The following is a 20081-nucleotide window of genomic DNA, read 5'->3' on the forward strand; positions in this document are numbered from 1 at the left end:
GCATTACTCACACATACAACACAACACATCAGTGCCACTCCAGCTGGCACTAAGCTTACATGTAACAGCAACACAGGGATGAGTGAAGGATCCAGAGGTGCGAATGTCAAAATTTTTTATTTACAATAGTCTCCAAAAATCAAGGAACATTGAAAATAGTAAGGGTAGGAGACGACTTACAAAAGTAACACGCGTACGTTACATCAGGAATTGTGCTACATCACTCTGAAAACCAATGCTCGAAGGTCTGCACACGACGTGGTGAAACGGCAGTGCCCTCCCACCCTGGGGTGCTCACACCTCTTTGCCCCTTGGCTTTTGAACCCTTCTCCCTCCTGTTTGTTCTCCTCTGCTTCCCCCTGCAAACCTTTCTGCTCATCTGCTTGTTGCTCTGCCTCTGGTCCTGGCCCTTGCCCTCCCATCTCCTCCAGCAACTGCTCAAAGGAAGAGCAGAGAGCCAAACAACTACATCCTCAGGATGGAGAGAGGCCTTGAAAGACTTTGAGCTCTGGGACCCTGGGTACTAAGCCAGGGCAGAGCAGTTAGCAGAGGCCCTTGAAAAAGTGTAACCTGTGAACTATGGCTTGCATGCTACATGGGGCAAGGAGCGAGTGCAGAAGAAATAACCAAGAGACTGTGATTTTATCCTGCCTGGCTGCAAATCAATCAGCACAACTTCCTTGGTGGACAGCATGGGAGGATTTATACATGTTACAGGGTTAAATAAAAATCCTTTTATAACCTTCCAGGAGGGCAGACTGCTCTGGCAAGAAAATTCAGTGCAGGACAGGCTAAAAAGCTTTAGATGCCATGACATAAAGCAACATCCCAGTTTGTTCCAGTGGAGCCAGAGGCCTCTGGAGACCATTGCATCCACTCTATCAGTGGTCCTAGTAACTGTAAGAACGCCACATCTCCTTCTCCTTGGGGCTATTTCCCAGGCTGGCTTTGCTCTGGCAGGTTTCAGATCCAGTAGGGATCAAGTAACACAGTCCAACTCAGCCACTGATCCCCTTTCAGCATCTGCAGCCTTTGAAATTGCCAAGGTCAGTGGCCAAACCTGATGCCCCAGTTGCCTGTACAGACCCTGCATGAACCCAGCACCTGAAGAGGCACCACAACATAAGGAAACAAACAGCAAGGAGATCTGGGTCTGTTCCTTCCTCTGACACTGATCTTTGCAAATCATGTCAGCTCTGTTCCTCCTCACTCCAGAGCTGGTTTTGACAGGGCTGTTGTGAGCAGAGACTGTCTCCCCAAGTGTCCACAACCATGGTGAACCTTAAACTCACTGAGCAGCTCCTCTGAAGGCAAGAAGCAGCAACACTAGCTCTGAGCATTTATCACAGTGCTTCAACACCAGGGAGCAGTGCCCTTCTGCAACTGCCCAGGGCTGGCAGGGAGAGAGCTTCTGGTCAGGACAGGACCCACTTTGTCTTGCAGGAGACTGCAGAGTTTCAGAATGACCCCCATCAACTTTTCAGAATGTAACCCTCAAAACAGGATTTACTAGAAATAAAGGAGTTGGCAGTTAACAGAAAGATTCCACCGCAGTGTGCTGGAACTGAGAACTCGTGCATTTCTTTCTTGAAATGGAAAACTGGAACATTGTCTTCCAAGTAAGGCTGGTCTGCTTTGTTCTACTGTTTAAAAACATCAAAACTGAGAGCTTCATATGAAGCATTTTGACTCCCTAGCTTCCTCTGCCTGAGAAATTCTCCCCGAGACAATCTCCAGCCACTTTTAGTCCAGACTCTCTGAGTACCTTAGGCATGAGCAGCTACCACAGAGAAGGCTGAACCTTGCTCAGCAAGGCAAGGCCCAAGAGATGGTCTGGGAAACAGAGGAGTCATCAGAGAAAGAATATAGGCAGAGATGTGGGAGGAATTAATTTAGTGTTAGCATCTGCTCTCGGAACAGCGCCAGACAGGTGAGGCCTTGCTTTTTATTGCTACGAGCATCTGCCTCGGAGCACCGATTCCCAACGGGTCTGTCAGCCCCACCTTCACATTTGCTCAGATAAACCCACCCGTTTTCTTACCTCTATAATTTTATGAATACTTTCTAATGCCAAGGAGGACGCTGCCTACATGGAGACGGATGCGTTTGTGAATCATCTGCTACAGCTCTGCACTTATCTCGGCCTCTCATTTTCTTTTCTGAATCGCTCCAGCCACTGCTCTCCCAGTACCACCTTGGACAAACAAAGGCAAGGCGATGCCCTGCTCCTGCTAGTGCCAGCCAGCTCTTCTGCACTGAGCGAGCCTGGGCTGGCTAGAGAGGAGGAGGAGGGAAAGTGACAGCTTGTCCTTTCCCCTGCCTGCTCCAGAAAACAGGACAGAACCTGTCAGGTGCCAAGAACTCTGTTATTTTGGCCTGCAGATCAGACACTGCCAGATCAGACCCAAGAGACATTAAAGGGTTTTCACTACTTTGAAATTAATCTTTGCCTTCCAAGAGTGGCTGAATGAATTGTCCCAGCATGGCGTGTCCAGAATCACTCTGGAGGTGGGTGGCTTACATAGCCTTTTTATAGTGAGCACAAATATAGTACATCAGGGGCGTAAACGAGCTCTAAACTTTGCAGGATTCAGAACACATCTATGCCTTGTCTTAAGAGACCTTTCAAGTTTTCTTCATGCTCACAGAGTGAGGAACTTCCTCTAAGGGTGCACTCAACACCTTACTCTCTTTGTCTGGTGACCTGGAAGTATCTATCAGCTTTAATCACCTCAAGGAGTTGGAAGCATTATCTAAATTCAGGTCAAACCACCAGCCAGAGCATCCTTGGCAGCAGCACTAGGGTTACCTTGCTCTCCCCTGCAGCACCCACACGGGTCTCATGGGGCTGTATATCATCAGCACATTGGCCTCTATGCTCATTGCCATTTATGAGCGCTCAGGGCACCACGAGTAATTAAATTTAGAGAACAGCCATAGGGAAAAGCATGGCTTGCAGATCAGTGTTGGGGCTGAACTGTCCACAGCAGCAATCAAAGCAGCACAGCTTAAGGATAGTCAAAAATCCTTTCCAGAATCATTTATTCATTGGCACAGGGTTCATTATGAAGGAACTGGTGCGGATCAGAGGTAGGTGCTAAGGAACATTTACACTTTGCAGAAAGGGGTAACTCAGCTGCACCATGGGATAGCAAGGAAGAAACCAGGTCTGTTCTGCTTGTGCTTTCATCACCCTCACTGCTTGCAGCAGGACTGCGCTGGATTTCAACAAGAGTCTTGTCCTGGCACTCCTCCCTACAGCTGACACCTTTGAGAACCTACTTTAGGAACAAACATTTGATCCAGTTTCACAGAGATGACATGATGTGAAGGTGTAAGACTGGCAGGGATCAGAGTGGGGATACGCTGAGCCAAGCAGAAGCAGCTGCTGGTCTTCTCAGCAGCACAGTCCCCAGAACTTGGCTGGCAATGGGGATGAGTTCCCTGGAATTTCCATCTTAGAAGTCCCGACAGAGAACACAAAGCCACCAGGGACAAGGTATCTGCAACCAAATGGAGGCAGGCTGCTTTCTGGCCACCCCCCTCTATTGGCATCCCTGTAAATAACGTTTAACACATCTCCTAGTAGGCCCAACTCCCCCCTTCTGCTGAGGGCCAGATGTGCTGCATATCAATGCACACACTTAGCTATTTCGATTTTAAAAATATGATAGAATCAGTGATGCTTAAAATGTACTTGTTAATGGCACCAGTTTGCAGTTTCATTTTACTTTAATATAAGCCATCTGCTCTGAGCAGGCAGCAGCCACAGGCTGAAGCTCCACTGCCCTCATGTCTCCACAACAGAGGGTGTCTCTAAGGTGCCACAGAGGATGCACCACTGTTTATTCGTGCATGCCACCAGGCATGGGCTCTACCTGGCCCCAGTAGTTAGCTCATCCTCAGGCCAAGAGCTGACTGCCATGACCACAAGGCTCTGCAGGGACCTCACAGCTGTCTGTTTTATCTCTGCCAGGAAGAGCAGAGGCAGTGACTGGTGAGGTCACACACTGAGCAGGAGGTGGGACTGGGCATAGATACTGCCTTGGCTTCACTTCTGCAATGAGGGAGAGGAGGGCAGGCTGCTGAGGGCACCAATTGCATCCTGATGGCTATTCACAAACCCAAGAGATCCCAGTGAAAGATGTGCCCTCCCTTGAGAAAGAAGGGGAAAGTCATGCATCCCAGTGCCCCCTGCAAATGATGAAAGGAGGTCACTGCAGCTGGTGCCACCCAACATCTCTCGTTTGGTTCCCACAACAATACCCATAAGAGCTCCTGCACAACAAGTTCAATCCTGGTCTAGCTTGGGCATAGGGGATGGCAGAGGGGTCCAGACAACGCTATTTCCCAGGCCTGTCCAACAGCTCGCTGCTGTTTTCAAAGGCTCAGGGAGTGAGGCACAGGCTTGGCATGGAGGTAGAACATCACCTCAACAGCCATCGTTGCAATGTTGACCCTGGCAGAAGGGGAGGGGAGGGACAGAGGGAAGGGTCTTGAAAGGGATCAGATGGTCTTCCCCACTCCTTCCCTTTTAGCTTTGTGGTTCCAGAAAGCTCTGTTCATTTAAAAAAAAAATTAAAAAAAAAATAAAAGCAGAAAGAAAATTGAGAGGAGACCTCTTCCCTTCCTGCGCATGGGCTGAGATATTCCCTGGGCAGCTCTCACTGTCCATCATCCATCCATCACTACTGAAATAAATACAAGATTAGAGCAAAACCCACTAGAAAATAAAGTGCATCTGGAGTTGAAAAACTTCTGGAAAAAGGGGATTTTTTCCTCTTTCTTTTCTTACAAAAAATATCCTTTAAAAAAAGAAAAAAGAAAGGGAGCAAGAGGACAGAGCATGTGGCTCTTAGCATAGGGTCTACAGGGCTGTCCCATTAGGCAGAGGGATCTTAAATCCACTCTTCAGCAGGGCAAGGCAGATGCATAGACCCAGCAGGCCAGCAAGAAGCACCCCCGCGACAGCCTTGAGGCAGGAAGTCCTGCTGCGGATGAAGGTGCCAGGCCCCATGATGCTCAGCAGGGCTGTGCTCACAGTTAATGTGTACAGGATGGAGACTCCTGTGTTGAGGGCCACAATCTTCCCAAACTTGGCAAAAGGGGCAATGATGCAGAAGAACAGCGGGACGGTGGCAATCACTGTGGTGACGGCGCTCGAGACAATTGCCACACCCACGTGACGGACTGCTTCAATCGTCCTCCACTGTCGGCACGCTGTGGGGTCCTGGCAGAAGGGACAGCAGTGTTAAGGGTGAGTGGGGACAAGCACATGGGCCTGCACTAATATTTTAGCCTTTGAGAAGGTGGCTTAGTTTGTGAGGTCCTGGTACAGGACAGAGATACTGTGTGACTGAAGACTGGACAGTTCATGCAGTCTCTGAGCACACTGGGCAAAGAGCCATGAGGTTAAAGCCCAGTAGAGGCAAAATCTGATGGATTTTGTGCCTCCTTTCAGCCTGATTGCTGGGCCTACACAACAAGAGGCACAGCATGTGGCAATATACCTGGGATCAGAGAGCCCCAAGCTTTGGTGGTCTCCTTCTTCCCAAAGAGGGAAAAGATGGTAACAAGGCTGAAGAAGACCTGGAGGTCCAGCACAGCACAGCAAAGCAATTTGTAGAGGTTACAGAACAAGCGTAGGGCCATTCCAGCACAAGACTGTCTTCACTGGGGCATGGCAGGGGGTTGCTTTGGACACAACTGTGGCCAGTAAGAAAGGGACAACCATGTGGGTTGGACCCTCAGCTGGGTTTACTGTACTCAGGTCCATAAGCTCACATCACTCTCTGACCAGTCAGCTGGACAAGCAGCAAGCACCCCAGGCATGCTGTGAGGGTGGTGAGACACATCACCCCCTTGCCCATCATGCCTTAGTCCTGCATCACAGCCACACAGCACGGAGGGCACGAGGGGAGTGGATGCAGGGCTATAGAAGAAAAGAGCTCACCTCTGCCTGGTGTAGGGGCAGGTTTTCCCCTGCCAGTAGGTAGCCCTCCACCAAGTGCACGCAGTAATCAACAGAGGAGCCAACGAGGATGGAGAGGGAAATGGCTTCCACAGCTCCCATTTCCCAACCAGACCAGTACATGATTGTCACCACCAAGCAGACCACCCCTGCATGAAGAAGGTCACATTAGGCAGATTTAAAGGACTTGGGGACTGCTGCCCAGGCCTGCTAATAGAAGTCAGTCACTGGGGAGTCTGGGATTACACCCGTGCAGGTCTGCATGCTGAATCTTGTACACACTCCTGCCCACACAGGCAAACGCTTCCCTCACCTTCCACTGGCCACAGGGACCATTCAGTCAGGTAATCAGACCTGCTGGGGACAGTGAAGCACGTAATTAAATAGTAGGCAAATTGACAGACTGATGCCAATCTAGATTAATGCTTGCTAAAGGATTTGAAGCCCAGGCAGGTGTGTACACGTGTACTACAGGAAAGAGGGCCCTCTGTTTTGCTCACTGGAGCTACATACAGACTGGGCACATGCACAGGTTTTTCTTAAAGGCAAGAGTGATGTTTGTTTGTGAGTCATGTGTGGGAGAATAAGTGGTTTTAAAATGATAGATTTGATTTTTAAACTGAGAATTTTAGCAACACACTTAGTCCACAATATCATCAAATCACCAGCCAGGGAAAGGGAGCTATTTAGAAATTTGCTTCAAATACTAACAAAACCGCTAAAATATTCAGCTTTTAAAATCTCCCACTGCTTGGAAACAGCAGCCATGGTGCAGATCCTTGGGAAGTAGTGCAATTATTATTCAGAGCATGTGGGACTTAATCACATTATTATATATAAGAGGCAGGGATGGCATTTGTGTAGCTAAACCCCTTATTTAAACAAATAGAAGGGATTGTGTAGATAAAACACACTGGGAATTAGACACACAAATCTACTTTCCCAATGAGATTCTTGTGCATTTGTTGAGAGTTTCTCTTGTTCAACTAGGTATATCAGGGCTAGCTCTTGGAAAGCCAAAAGGGTTTACGCAGAGTAAGAGAAATTCAGTTCAAATCACCAGATACTCAGCAGTGCCACAACCCACCAACTTTAGACAAAGAGAAAGTTTGACACATTAGAACTGACATTTTTACCTAAAATGCTGAGCAGCACGGGCAGCAGGAGGAGGATGTGAGTGGTAAACACTGCCACTGCAGCCACACAAATAACCAGCGAGAGGACGAGACCATACAGGGCACTCTGCACTCCTGGAAGAAAAGAGACAGCTAATTTGACTCCTGGAAGGTGACAGCTGGGATGAGAAAGGCACTGTGTCCCTGCTGGCAACAAAGCAGGCAGGCACTCAAACTGGGAGAGATGAGAAGGGGAGGATGAAAGTGGAAAGTGAGTGATCAGCTTCTTGCCTCTCACAGCAGCTGGGCAGAGGCCCTTCCCTTCTCTATTTCCCTGGGCTCTGCCTGGGATTTTGACTGTATACGCTGCTTGGGGCAGAAACAGGCTATAGGAGTTTGCACAGCAATGGTAAGGGACTGAAGATATCACACACACCCATCAAACAGGACAGTGTGCTGCAAAGCTCCATCAGAGAGTGTGGGCTTCTCAGGGAGAGAAACATGGCAGTCACTTGCCTATAATCTCCATGAAGATCTGCTTCCAATGTTCACAGGTCTGGAAACCATGCCGGAGAGCAGAGCCCTCTGGGAAGAGCTGGAGCTGCTGCTGCAGGAATGTCTCCCATTTCAGGTAGTCAGCATAAGTCTGGAAGGAAGATTTCCCTTTGTAGGTTGTCTGTAAGAAGACGAACATGTTATTCTTGTGTCCTGCTCTTTGGGACAGGCTAAGCATGGCAAGGCGAGAGGTAGAACAAGCTAGCTGGAGTTACAGCGCCAGGGAGAACTGGCAGTGGCAGTGGGCAAATCTACCACCAGCTCTTTGCCTAAGCTGTCATGGTAAAAGTGAATTGTGGCATGAGCAGCAGCAACCTGTGAGTGCAAATATCCATCTGTAACAAGGCACAAACACTAAATTAGGGCTGCAAATGAAAGCAGCCAGTGCAGAAAGAGCAGAGCTAAACCCCCAGAAGTCACAAGAAGAAACTGTCACAAGGGTAGATGGTGATGCCATGTGCTCACCGATTCAAATGCCATGGAGATCCACTGCACCTTCCCATCCTTCACCCCCACTGCCCCATGAGAGAGCTGTCCAGGCAGCAGGTTTGGCTCAGGGATGTTCTGGCACTCAGGGTGCAACATTTGCAGAAAGGAGGAGATGCTGTATCCTAGAAAGAAAGAGAGCAAGAGGTGAAGGACAAGACAGGGAAATGAAGCACATTGGAGCAAGGGGGTGAAAAAAACCAAACCAAACATGCAGAGCCACAAAGATGATGAAGGGAGTGGAGCATCTCCCTTATGAGGAAAGGCTGAGGGAGCTGGGGCTCTTTAGCTTGGAGAAGAGGAGACTGAGGGGTGACGTCATTAATGTTTATAAATATATAAATATATGAGCTGAATGGTCCATGGAGCTGTGACTTGAGCCAGGTGGAAACAGGCAGAGCTGTGCTGCAGCCAGGTCAGGAATGCTGACTGCTGAGGAACACCTCTCCTCCCTGCACTGCCTGCATTTATCATGGACTGGTAGCTCTCTTTCCTTTCCCTGCTTCATCAAGCTGGGATCTCAACGTTTAAGAGCCCTTAGCAGCCATTCTCCTCAGGCTGGAGGATGAGAACCAGTCTCCACCCAGGTACCCAGGATGTCCCCAAAGACTCTGTGGCTGGTGTTAGTCCTACCTACCAGAGGGCAGGCACTGAGCCCCTCCTGGCTTCACCAGCTCGGTGTTGCTGGCGATGGCTTTGCAGAGGCGGCACAGGTTGCCAATCTCTTTGAAGAGGTCAAAGCTGTCATCATAGATAACGCTGCCCTTTCACAAGGAGACACAGCAATAAGAGCAGCACACGTGAGGCATACACATAGCAACTGGCACAAGAAGGCAGAAACTGAGTCCCATCCTGGCTACACAGCCCAGGACTAGCTTATACAAGCCACAGGTTATGTGGTAGAAAAAGCCACCAGAAATCTTTGCCTTACCAGACAACCCAGGAAGAAATAATGCCAAAAAATCCCCATAAAATTATTTAAAAAAAAAATTAAAAAAATCAGGCAGTAAGACAGAAGCACTGGTAACTGCACAGCCACCACATGCCACCCACAAACCCATGCAGGTCTGCTAAGGAGCAGCTCTGAATCCCTAGCAGTGCCCAACACGAAACTCCAACTTTCTGCCCACTCCAGTGTCTGCATTTCACTCTGCCCCCTCCAGAGGAATTAGGCAAAGGCTGATTCTGCACAGTGCCCCCAAATCAGAAGGTAGGAGGAACAGCAGAAAGCTGAAGTGCATCTGCCAAGTGACCAGAGGCAAGCATAATTTTGCTGGGGAAAGGCTGTGAATGTATCAAGGTATCTGATCTGGGAGATGAGCTGTTCCTGGAAAAGTCACATTTAGTAACCTTTCCCTGGAGTAATTGATTTGTATTTTTTCATGTTAATATCTCATAACATGATAAACAATTATAGAAAAATATGAGTTCCCTGGATCCTGAATTTGTAATGAGATTTTCATACTGAGCTCTAAGATGGGTTTGCTTCTAAAATCCTCAGGAAAGCCAGATTTAGACTCAAAGTTAGAAGTTTAGATATTGCACTCAGAAAGGGATTTTCTGAAAAGTCTGAAGTGATTTCAGTAAGGGCTTCCTGATCTCCATTATTTATGAATTTGCTAAAAAAGAAAAGTACTTTTGGCTCATCACAGTGCTACCATGTCTGCTATTCCATCTGTCTAGGCTACTGGACCATACTGCCTGGGCTGTGGGGATTAACTAAACACCATCCAGGGAGAGCTTCACTCATGAGCCCTGAGCACGCCAGTCTAGCACATCAGAATGCATGTACCATGTCTCCGATGACGTGGTTGTCCAGGCGTCTTGTGCGGTTAACACCTCTGATACCAAACACTACAAACACCATGGCTCCTGTGTCTACCAGTGGCCGCACTGCTGGCTTCCCACAGCCTGTGTTCATGCAAGGATTAAATCCAGAAGTGGCTGACAGCTTTGCTTTGGGTGCTGCTGTCAAACACAGAAGAAAGGTTGGTTATTTTCAGAAGGCAGGAAAAAAAAATAAAAGAAAAAAAAAGGCTGAGACTGGCCTAGACAGCCAGCCATGGCTTACCCTTCTCACTGGGAACATAAAGGATGCCTTTGGTGGGTCCATCTGGGCTAGAGCTGAGAAGACAGCCAGGAGGTGCTACACACACTCGGCCATGGTAAGGGGGCTTGTGCGACTGGGCAAAATACAGCTTCCTGTGCAGCAAAGAAAGTTTGTTATGGGGCATCAGAGGTAGTAAAGATGATGTGTCCAAAGCATTACATGGAAACAGATGTTCTTAGGGACAGAAGGAAAGGAAAAGGTGGGTAACTCCAGACCTGGATCCCTAACCATTGACATTCTGTGCTGCCTGTTCAGCCCAAGAGTTCAGGTGGGTACAGGCAAGATCAAGATCAGCAATGTCTTTTTGCCACCCAAAGAAGACCCCAGTCACAGTCCTGCAACTGTCAAGCCTTTGGCACATTAATGATGCTATGAGTCTGCAAAATATCTTTGCAAAGATGGGGAGCATTTGGAGCAAAGCAAGTCCTAGGGTCATGGATGTCACCAGCTGAGGGCAGGACTGGCATTGGACATCAGGCATCCCGTATCAGCCACTCTGCTGTGGTGCTTTTGCTGTCTGGGCTTAAGTGGGTTTTGGAAGGTTACCGTGTTCGCTGCTGCTCCTTGGCGGCCACGTAGAAACTGAAGTCGAACTTCCAGCCTCTCTTGGTGTCACAGGACAAGGTGGTCATCATCCACTTCCTGGGGCTCGTCTGCTTAAGCAGCCCTACTGTGGACACACAAGCTGTCAGCTTCCTGGTGAAGTTACCGAAAGGCACTCTATACACCTAAGCAATGGATTAATGAAAACAGACACTTAACTCCACAGGGTTGCAGCCTGTTGCATATTAGCATCACACACTCCCCTCCTCCCTGAGCACTGGCACAGCCACACAGAATGAGCACTGCAGGCACAGACCCAGCCAGGCCCCAGCCTCCCCCCTTCCCAGGGCTGGCCAGTGTGTGGGGCCCCCACCACCCCTGTTCTTTGTGGCCTAGGCTGAATGGTGGTTGCTCTGTACAGGGTCAAAAATGAGTCCTGGGGTTGTGTGTGTCCAAAACAGCCTGTGCACAAGCAGTGCTGCCTGCTTGCCTGTGTCTGTGGAGGGACAGGAGGCAATGGGAATCCAGCTGTCTCAGTAGCAGTTTCTACTAGAATGAGCTCAGATGATGATGCCACCCTTCATCTGATCTCCACAGACACCCACACTTCTGCTCCCATTGCTGACAGTCACATCGCAACAGCAACAGGTAAGTACTGTGGCACTGCAAGGCATAATCTTTAACAATGCCAGGCACAATGCCCTCTGTGTTAGCTACCTTACTGCAGTGCCCTGCAAATTTCACCCTGAGCTGCCTAGGACCCCGTGGGAGAGACAGGAGGAGGCTCTTGTGCTCACCTGTTGAGTGCTGCACTCTTGATAGAGGGGTTCAACATCCCTGGACTGACTCACCTGAAATGAAGGCACCTCCCCGTCTCCCGGTGACACCATCTGCCAGGGGGCAGGGACACTGGCATTGAGCGAGAATCTGTAGATGGCTGGCCTTCCCTTGCTTCTGGACTTGGAGATATACACAGTCCCTTGGATATCTGAAGAAAGCAGAAGGCATGAGGGCTAGTGGCATTTCTCAATCAGCAAATCCTACAGACATGGACAACAGTGAAGGAGGGTTCTTCAGGTCTGCTGCGTCCTCAGGGGCAGCAGACACAGCCTCTGCCTTCTAGCAGCACAGCACACCTTTCAAAGGTCTGCACAAATATATCCTGAGCTGCAGTAATTCCTGATGGCTTACTGATTCATGTCATCTCAGGACCTGGCCCAATAACTCTTTTATCCTCAAAATCCTCTGCAAAGCAGGCAGAATTTACTCTCCTCACAGCCTGCCAACAAAGTTGTGACACAGGACTGGGATGTAAAAGCTCTGAGCTCCTAGCCCTGCACTCAGACCAGAGGGATTTGTCACTAGACTGCACTGCCACCTGGGTTATAGGACCATGTCCTAGAGAACAGGAGGCATTCAGGGGACAGGGGATTGTAATGCTGCCCTTAATTCCAGCACCAAGCTAGGGCTCAGTGGGGCAGGGTCTGAAGAGAATTATTCTCCATCAGCTATTCAGATCATATGATTTAATTTTTACCTGAATGGACCCTTAGGCCCTGGGCCCACATGTGGTCAGTCATCATCCCCCACTTACCTTGCTGCCCTGTATCACTTATGCTCCCTTTGCTTCCCCAAGGTGACCCTGAGCCCCTCTTCTTTTTTTCCAAAGAAGTTCGGATGTTGCTCTGCAAACTGTGGGGCTTTTCCTGAAACAAACCTGTCCCACAAAGTTAGGCAGGGAGGAAAGAGTAAATGGCATGACAAGAGACCTACCAGCCCTGTGTACACCACAGATTCTGCTATCGAACACAGAGTTCTGCAGGGAACACAGAGCCACAGACCCCCAGCTGGTCACTAGCACGTGACCAGCTCTTATGAGTTAAAGTATTCAGTTTTCATGGACTATAAAGGAATTGCTCCAGCAGAAACACTTAAGCAGTTCCTGGCTAAAGCAGACAATTCTTTTAAATTTTCAAAGTATGCCACTCCTACAGGCAACTCAACCATCCCACACCCTTCAACAGGGTCCATCCAATGTCCAATGAGATATTTGAACAGTGTAGGACTCTACCTCACATTTCAGCTCCTCCAGCCCAGGGCTTAGGCCATGCTGCACCCACCATGATCTGGGGACCAGCACTCTCACCTGAGCAGGTAATGCAGGAGATGCCTTCAGCACTCAGGTTGTATTTCAGGTCTAGCAGCACCTGGATGTTAGTGTCTGGCCGGAACAACACTGGAGCACGGCTAGCTGGATGGAGGCGGCTAGCAAAGAATATGGACAGGAGCAAAACGAGGAGAAAGAGCCCTGCAAGGAGAAGCCCAGGTAAGTGTGTGGGACGCTACATGCATCTTTCACTTAGGACATACTGAGACAGCAAAGGTGTGGCAGAAAGATGGTATTTTCAACAGGAAAGAGGAACAGCCCCTAAAGCACACTGGCAGCTGGGCTGCCTTGTAATGAGCCCCATTATAAGAGCCCCATTACAAGCCTGGATAACCCCATCAGGAGTTGCCTTTTCAGATCTGAGTGAAAGGAGAGGGATGTTCTCATCTCAAAGTTCCTCATGCAGTTCCCTTAGGGACTGACTGTTCCAGGGACACTTTTCCACTGAAGCCAGATATTGCGTCACTTTTCTCAATCTCTTGTCACTAACAATCAAAGCTTGGGGACTGACTGAGATGCTGTCAAACCCTCCAAAATCCATGCAGATTGAATACCCCTTTCCTTCCTTACCCACAATCACCCATCTGCTCTTCACTGCAGACCACAGCACCCAGTGTTCCAGCAGCTCCTGCAGATGAATTATTAAATGACCCCGGTTGCTCTTCTCTGCAGGGAGCTGCAGATTTTCTGGCATCACAGATACCAAGGGGACATCCCCCATTTCCAGGGAGACTAGAAAGAGAGAGAAATCAAAGGCAGTCTCAGTGCTCAGTGTCATGAGTGGCTCTCACAGCTCTCTGCTGTCCTTTACAAAGTCTTCTGCAAGGTGCTGTACAACTCACTCAAGCTAAGGAGATGGAGTAAGACCCAGGCAGAGGCAGTGACTTGCCTAGGATGTGATAGGAAGCATCTTTCTCAAGTCACTGCCATGTGACAGCGACACCTACAAATCCATAGTTCAGTCCCAAGCCTGTGCTTCAGGCTGTTCTTCCTCTGCCAGATCCCACTAACATTGTCCATATGTCACAGGGACACTGCATGCTTCTTGGGCCGAGCAAGGTTTGTCCCTGACCCACTAAGTATGTCTTGCAGCTAATTACACACAGCTGACCTCTTCCTGACTGCAGCCTGGCCCCCCATCTGATCTCTTTACTCCAGCTCAGGGATGCCAAAGGAACTGCCCTCTTCTCTAAAGGGGAGAAGTGAGCACTTGCTGTAGTGGAGTCAAAGTGTGCCTGGCATGCTGTACAGCTGACCCACAAACCATGCTTGGTCACCAACTGGAACAAGCTGCTTTGCTTCTTCACAAGTTATCTGATACCCAGGGCCCCTGGAGAAAAGCATCCTGCTGTTTACTCCGCTCAAGTGAAGGGAAGGAGTTATTTCCATACATTACCATTGCATGGGGCTTTGGCATACTAAGGAGACAGCTCTTGCAGCACAGAGCCAAAGCTTAGTTGCCTGCCTATCAAAGGCAGCTCAGTTTACTCTGCAGGAAGGGGGTCTGCACACTGCTGTGGGATTGATGGGCTCTCAGTCATGCATCCGTTTGCCTCCAGTTCAGGTTTGCTGCTAGGCCTGAAGGCTACTCACTGCCTAGACCATTCCCGTTGGGGGTTTTAAAAGGAAGAGATCTCAGCAAGTTTTAAAAGCCAAGTACAACAGAGCAAGACCCCATAAGCACCCTTATCTTCGATCAGGGCTAGAAGGATTATCTCCTGCTAACAAGAGATAGGGAATTTCTGGGCTCTTTTTCTAGATTGCTTATGTGGTCTCAGGCAAGTCATTGCTCTCTTCTTGCTGCGAAGGAGGACGTGCTTTGAGGGAGTGATGCTGGAGAATAACAAAGTGTTCTCTTGCCTGCTCCCCAAATGCAGTGCTCTGAATGGCAGGGAAGAGGGGAAAACTCTTTACTCAAAGGTGAGCTGTCCTGGATTAGATGTTTCATGGCTACATCCACGTTACAATCAGTAATTCCAGCCAGAAAGTACAATCCACATTAGACCCAAAAAGATTAGCAAAGTAGTTAGAAAGCACATATCAACACCCACTGAAGATCTCAAAGCAACTTACAACCATTAGCGAGTTCAGACTCCTACAACCTCCTGTGACAGCACCATCTCCAGCTTAAAAGTAGGGAAACTGAGGCATGGACCAGTGGCAGGGACAGGAAGAACTGCAGGATGAACAGGGCAGTGTGGTCCCCCTGAAGGCACTACACAGCAGGCACATACCAGGCTCCTCCTCCACACTGAGCAGTGGGATGTCATCATCGAGATAGGGAAGCGTCTCTCTGCCTGCTCTGGAGGTGGACTCCGAGGCAATGAAGAGATCTTCTGCCAGGTGCAAGGCACTCTTTTTGGCACACTTCTGACTACAGCTGGATTGGAGCAGGGAAGGAGACAAAGGCATGAGTTAAGCCACATACCCTGCAAAGAGTTACCAGTGGGATCCTTCAGTGACAAGAGCAGCAGCAACAGCCTGCTCCAATTACTTGGAAAGACAACAGGCAGTGCCATGAGCAATTTCCATTGCTAAGCACTGAGAGGTCAGGGGCTGAGCTGCTGCAGCAAAGCAGTAGCAGACTGGGCTGGCTACACAGAGCAGGGCTGAGCCATGAACACTGGGTGCTGAGTGACAGAAGTTTCAGCAGTTCATCTCCCTGCTAATGAAGTAAATCAGGCCAGGTCAGCTGCACTGCTAAAGAGCAGGGGAAAGGGAAATGCGCTGACTTTCAGCTACAAATCTGCATGCACTGCTTGTGCTTACAGGCAGGAGCAACGTTGATCTGTCTGCCTTGCGGGGCCTGTGCCTCCACAGCTTGAGGATTCAGCTGTGCAGTAAGTGCTCTGAGGACACAAATGGCTCCAATACTCCAGGGAACCACCAAAGAGGTATCACTGACATTACAGAGGCTGGCTCCTGGAAGGGATATCTGTACACACCAGAAGGAATAAGTCTGCGCCCTGACCCTTCCATTTTGTTCCCATCTGGAATGGCAGAAATTAGAAACTAACAGGGAATGGCAAAGCCAAGCTGCCTTAGAGGGATGAGGATAACTGAGAGCAGGGATTTGTACACTGCCTTGGCCGTGAGTTCCACAACAACTTCCCACCCACACAAGGAGGTTCCAGGGCTCACCTGGTTTGGCAGGAGCTCTCTAGAGGGGACACATAAAGGGTCCATATTCCAAGAGCAGCTGGCATGGTGAAGAGCACAGCTACCCAGCAGCAGGACACAATCAGCGACATAAAGAGTCCAAAGTCATGCACGGCTGGGATCTACATGAAGAGAGAGAACATGGAGTTGGGATCCGCTTGGGCAGCAGACCTGGAGAGACATCAGGCCAGAAAGAGCTATCTGGAGGAACCTAAGAACAACATATGCTGATCTCAGTCATGGTAGTCAGCAAACCTGGTAGGTACAGAGCTGAGCTGCACAGTGGCACAGGAAATATTGCCTTGGATGCTGATAAAGGGAGAGTGTCCAGTGCCTTAGAACAGGTAAGGGACAGCTCTCTAGGACAAGCAAGTCCAGCATGCCTCTGTGCTGGAGAAGGCAGAAAGATGGTGCTGGCAGTTTCCCTCTCTGTTAGGGTCTCTGTCAGAAAAAGAAAGCGCAAAACCCCAACACTGCAGTGTACCTGAGAGAAGATGTTGGCAGCATATGCTGCAGCTGTGGTGAGGGAAGTGAAGAAGGTGGCTTTCCCTGCTGTCTGGATAGTATGGATCATGCGCAGTCGCAGGTCCTTGAGGTGAGTGGCTTGGCGGTAGGTGTTGATGAAAACAAAGACATCATCAACCCCTGGGAAAAGAGGGGGGAGATTTTGATACTTTGCTCACAGTAGAGACACATCCTAAAAGTCTAATTTCCCCTCAACATCTGATCTGCAAATATTTCACTTACAGATAATGGAGGGAAAGGGCTTGAAAATTCAGCCTGCATTTGCCACCATCAGCTTTCTCTCTCCTGCAGGCAGGAGTTATGCCAAGGCAGCACAAGTAGGTTTTGAGTAAGGATGTGCTTACCAATCCCCACAATGACAAAGGCAGCCACACCATTGAGTATACCCAGGTACTGGATCCCAAATACGACGTGGTACAGGAACAGAGCCACCAGGCAGCTTAGCCCAATACTGGCAATGCCAAAGAATGACAGGAACACTATAGGAAGAAAGAAACATGGAAAAAAATAGCACTGCTGGCCACCCTCTGGGAGAACAGACACCTTGCACTTGCCCTCTTGGAACTCTGGTTGCCAGGAGTCTGTTAGTGACAGAGAATAGCTCAGAGCTGCAAGAGCACCACTTGCAGACTGCTTCCTATGAGGCTCATCCATGAAATTACATCAGATTCACATCAGCATTAGTAAGATGGGAATTTGCATCTTATTCCTGTTCTCCCATGAGCCTTCCCCCATCCTCCCACAAATCTCTGCTCTGGAGATCAGACTTGCATGACCTATGCATGCTGCTGTGCCACAAAGTCAGGCTGGTGTCAGGGCATCAGAGCCTCTCCTGGGGCTTGCACACAGACATGGGGACTCACGGCACATTTGGATTTGTGAGAAAGCAGGGCAGCCACGACTGCAGCCTACCTGAGCAGGAGGTAAGGATGTAGACCAAGACAGCTATGCAGCTACTGCTGATGAATGCCAGCAACATGTCATTGTTGAAGGTCCTCCTCACTTCATAGTCAAACAAATCTGTCCCTCCGTACAGCACCTGGACTTTGCTAGGGTGGAAAGACACAGGAACAGGAGTTGGCAGAGTTGAGCGTAAGGGAGCAGAGCCAGGAGATTTAACAAAGCACAATGTCTCCCCCAGAGCCAAAGGAGGTCACTGCTCTAATAAACTTAGCAGTTATTTGAAAAAAACAGCTCAGGGTGGTGAGACCAGGTTGAACAAAGTTGCTGCTGGAGGTGAAGTTCGCACAAGAAGGGAGAAAAATAAAAGAGTAGGACTAATATTTTTAGAATTCCTTCAGTGCATGGTGGGTCTTTGGCACTAATAGACTTCTTGCTGTCAGCAAACACCTCCTGAAGCCTCCAAAGCCAATTCCATCTGGAATTCTAATAATTGCTTATTACATTAAGCACAAAGGTAATAACCAGCAGATGCAGGCAGAGTGAGAGCTTACCAGAAACCACATGATTTACCAGCTTCTGCTTTTGGAAGCAGGCTTTCAATGGAAGTAATCCAAGATAATTTAACCAGGAGTACAATAACACTCCACCATAGGAGGCTATCGGGAATCTGAGCCTCAGAACCGAGCCTTGGCCCCAATTCCCTTTCGGCTTCCCATTAACTGCAACCCACTCTGCCAGCCCATTGCCGAGAAGGCTCTGTGGCTGCCTGCTTCCAGGGCTGACAAGGGCTGGCTGCATTTCCCTCTGCATTTGAGGATCAGAATCCTCTTGTTCTGGGAGCTACTGAGATCAAGAGCAGCGGAGAGCTGGAGACTGAGAAGGTACACTGACACTGGGACTCACTGCCTTCCCTCAGCTGCCTGGATACTCAGCTACTCTTTTAGCTCTATGTAACCTCTCCTTCTCACAAGCACTGAGCGAAGCTCTCTATTCAACCAAAGTCATACAGACCTGGCAGTGGAAAAAGCCTGCATCTCCTGAAACTCACCCTGCTCTGAAACTCCTCTCCCCACCTCTTCACAAAGAGCAGACACTTCTGGAAGGAACTGCAGTGGCATGAGCAAAAGCAGAATCGGATACACAGACTGATGTCTTGAGTAAGGACCATTTCACCCCCCACATCAGACCAACTGGGGCCAAACTTAGACCAGGAAGGCAGAGAAGCAGCTTTGTTGGAGCCAGTGGAATTGGATTTGTGAGATGGAAGCAAACAGACCCAGGGACTGAGTGGAAAGACAGGCACTGGATCAATCTTTGGCTCCCTTTCATTGTCTCTATTGACACCTCTGCTGTGTTGCTGCAGTAGGAAGTGGAATTAAAGGGAAGCATATGAGTGGTTTTCTGCCACATGCTCCCCACCCTCATTCAGTTCTGTGCCTGAGCCCAACTTCAAAGGAGATGCTTTTTCTCCTTCATCTGGAGCATTACACCATGGCCACTACTCAAGACTGACCAGCAGTCTGAGCTGGCATGCCAAACCTGCTGTGCCTTCCAGGTGAGACTCAGTGCTCCAGGTCTATCAGAGCAGAGTAGACATGTCTGCCCTGTGTAAACCTTAAGACGGAGCTTTTACACCCTGAAGGACATAAATCCATCCTCTCCTTTAGTGCAACAGAAAGCACCATTCTCTCCAACCTCTGCCTTTCCCTGCTCTTGCTCCCTCCCAGCAAGGCACCTGCCCTGTCTGCACAGACCCTCACCTTGTGGATTGCTTGGCCAACATGGCCACGTAAGTGATGACAAAGTTCTGGAACTTGTGGCGCTGCTCCTCCCATCGGTCCTCCACCGAGTAGTAGTTTGGCAGGGGTGCCCCAAAGAGAATTTCGCTCCGCAGCAGGGAGCTTTTCATGTTCTCAGCAGATAAGCCCTCATCCACATACCAGTAGAATTCAGGGTGGGTCATGGCCAGCTCCAGGGATCCTGCAGGAGAAAGCGGTGCCACTTTTGTTAGGTCCTGCTTAGTTGACTTGGCAAGGCACAGGGTCTAGTCTGACAAAGGGAAACTGAGAGTGATCCTGTCTTTCATCAGAATGAGGACGACTACTGATGCTGCCTTGCAGAGAGCAAGTAGGGACAGGGAAAGCCAGACTGCAAACACTCACATTCCACTTCTGCTTTGTGACTCTGCTTGCCATGTTGCCTAAGCAGCTTCCCATAAGGGATGCACCTTCCACCCACCTGTGATCTGAACCACAGCTCCCTCAAGGAGCAATGCACACAACCCCATCAATACTCCCACTGCTGGATGCAGTTAGTGCTTGTACGTTGGGCTAATATTTGCTCCATCATACTGGGAAGCACAAGAGGTAAACAACACCTGTGGAAGATGAGGAGTCTTGGCTCTGCTGTGACCTGGTACATCTGCCATCTGATGTGTGAATGATGCAGAGATGGAAGCACTCAGCTAGTTTTGAGTAAGAGACACTGCCTGTCTACCCCCAAAATCCAAGTTCCCTTGAGATCACACTTGAAAGACCCAGAAACCAC

General features: G+C 49.3%; 1 protein-coding gene across 1 annotated transcript in view; it reads right to left on the reverse strand.

Moving 5' to 3' along the window:
- Window positions 1–4867: 4867 nt before the first annotated feature.
- DISP3 (dispatched RND transporter family member 3) overlaps window positions 4868–20081 on the reverse strand; it is a 16855-nt gene continuing 1641 nt past the window's right edge. The window contains exons 2-20 of the mRNA XM_010170497.1: window positions 19295–19514; window positions 17544–17680; window positions 16976–17110; window positions 16591–16751; window positions 16089–16228; window positions 15182–15327; window positions 13518–13679; window positions 12927–13088; window positions 12375–12497; window positions 11632–11768; window positions 10784–10965; window positions 10199–10329; window positions 9920–10092; window positions 8765–8891; window positions 8107–8252; window positions 7603–7762; window positions 7108–7221; window positions 5954–6120; window positions 4868–5230 (exon numbers count right to left, since the gene is read on the reverse strand). Coding sequence (XP_010168799.1) covers window positions 4868–5230; window positions 5954–6120; window positions 7108–7221; window positions 7603–7762; window positions 8107–8252; window positions 8765–8891; window positions 9920–10092; window positions 10199–10329; window positions 10784–10965; window positions 11632–11768; window positions 12375–12497; window positions 12927–13088; window positions 13518–13679; window positions 15182–15327; window positions 16089–16228; window positions 16591–16751; window positions 16976–17110; window positions 17544–17680; window positions 19295–19514 — 3086 coding nt within the window. The remainder of the gene's footprint in view (window positions 5231–5953; window positions 6121–7107; window positions 7222–7602; window positions 7763–8106; window positions 8253–8764; window positions 8892–9919; window positions 10093–10198; window positions 10330–10783; window positions 10966–11631; window positions 11769–12374; window positions 12498–12926; window positions 13089–13517; window positions 13680–15181; window positions 15328–16088; window positions 16229–16590; window positions 16752–16975; window positions 17111–17543; window positions 17681–19294; window positions 19515–20081) is intronic.

This window comes from Antrostomus carolinensis, unplaced genomic scaffold, assembly GCF_000700745.2.
Source record: "Antrostomus carolinensis isolate BGI_N321 unplaced genomic scaffold, ASM70074v2 scaffold33926, whole genome shotgun sequence".
In the NCBI taxonomy this organism is placed as follows: domain Eukaryota; kingdom Metazoa; phylum Chordata; class Aves; order Caprimulgiformes; family Caprimulgidae; genus Antrostomus; species Antrostomus carolinensis.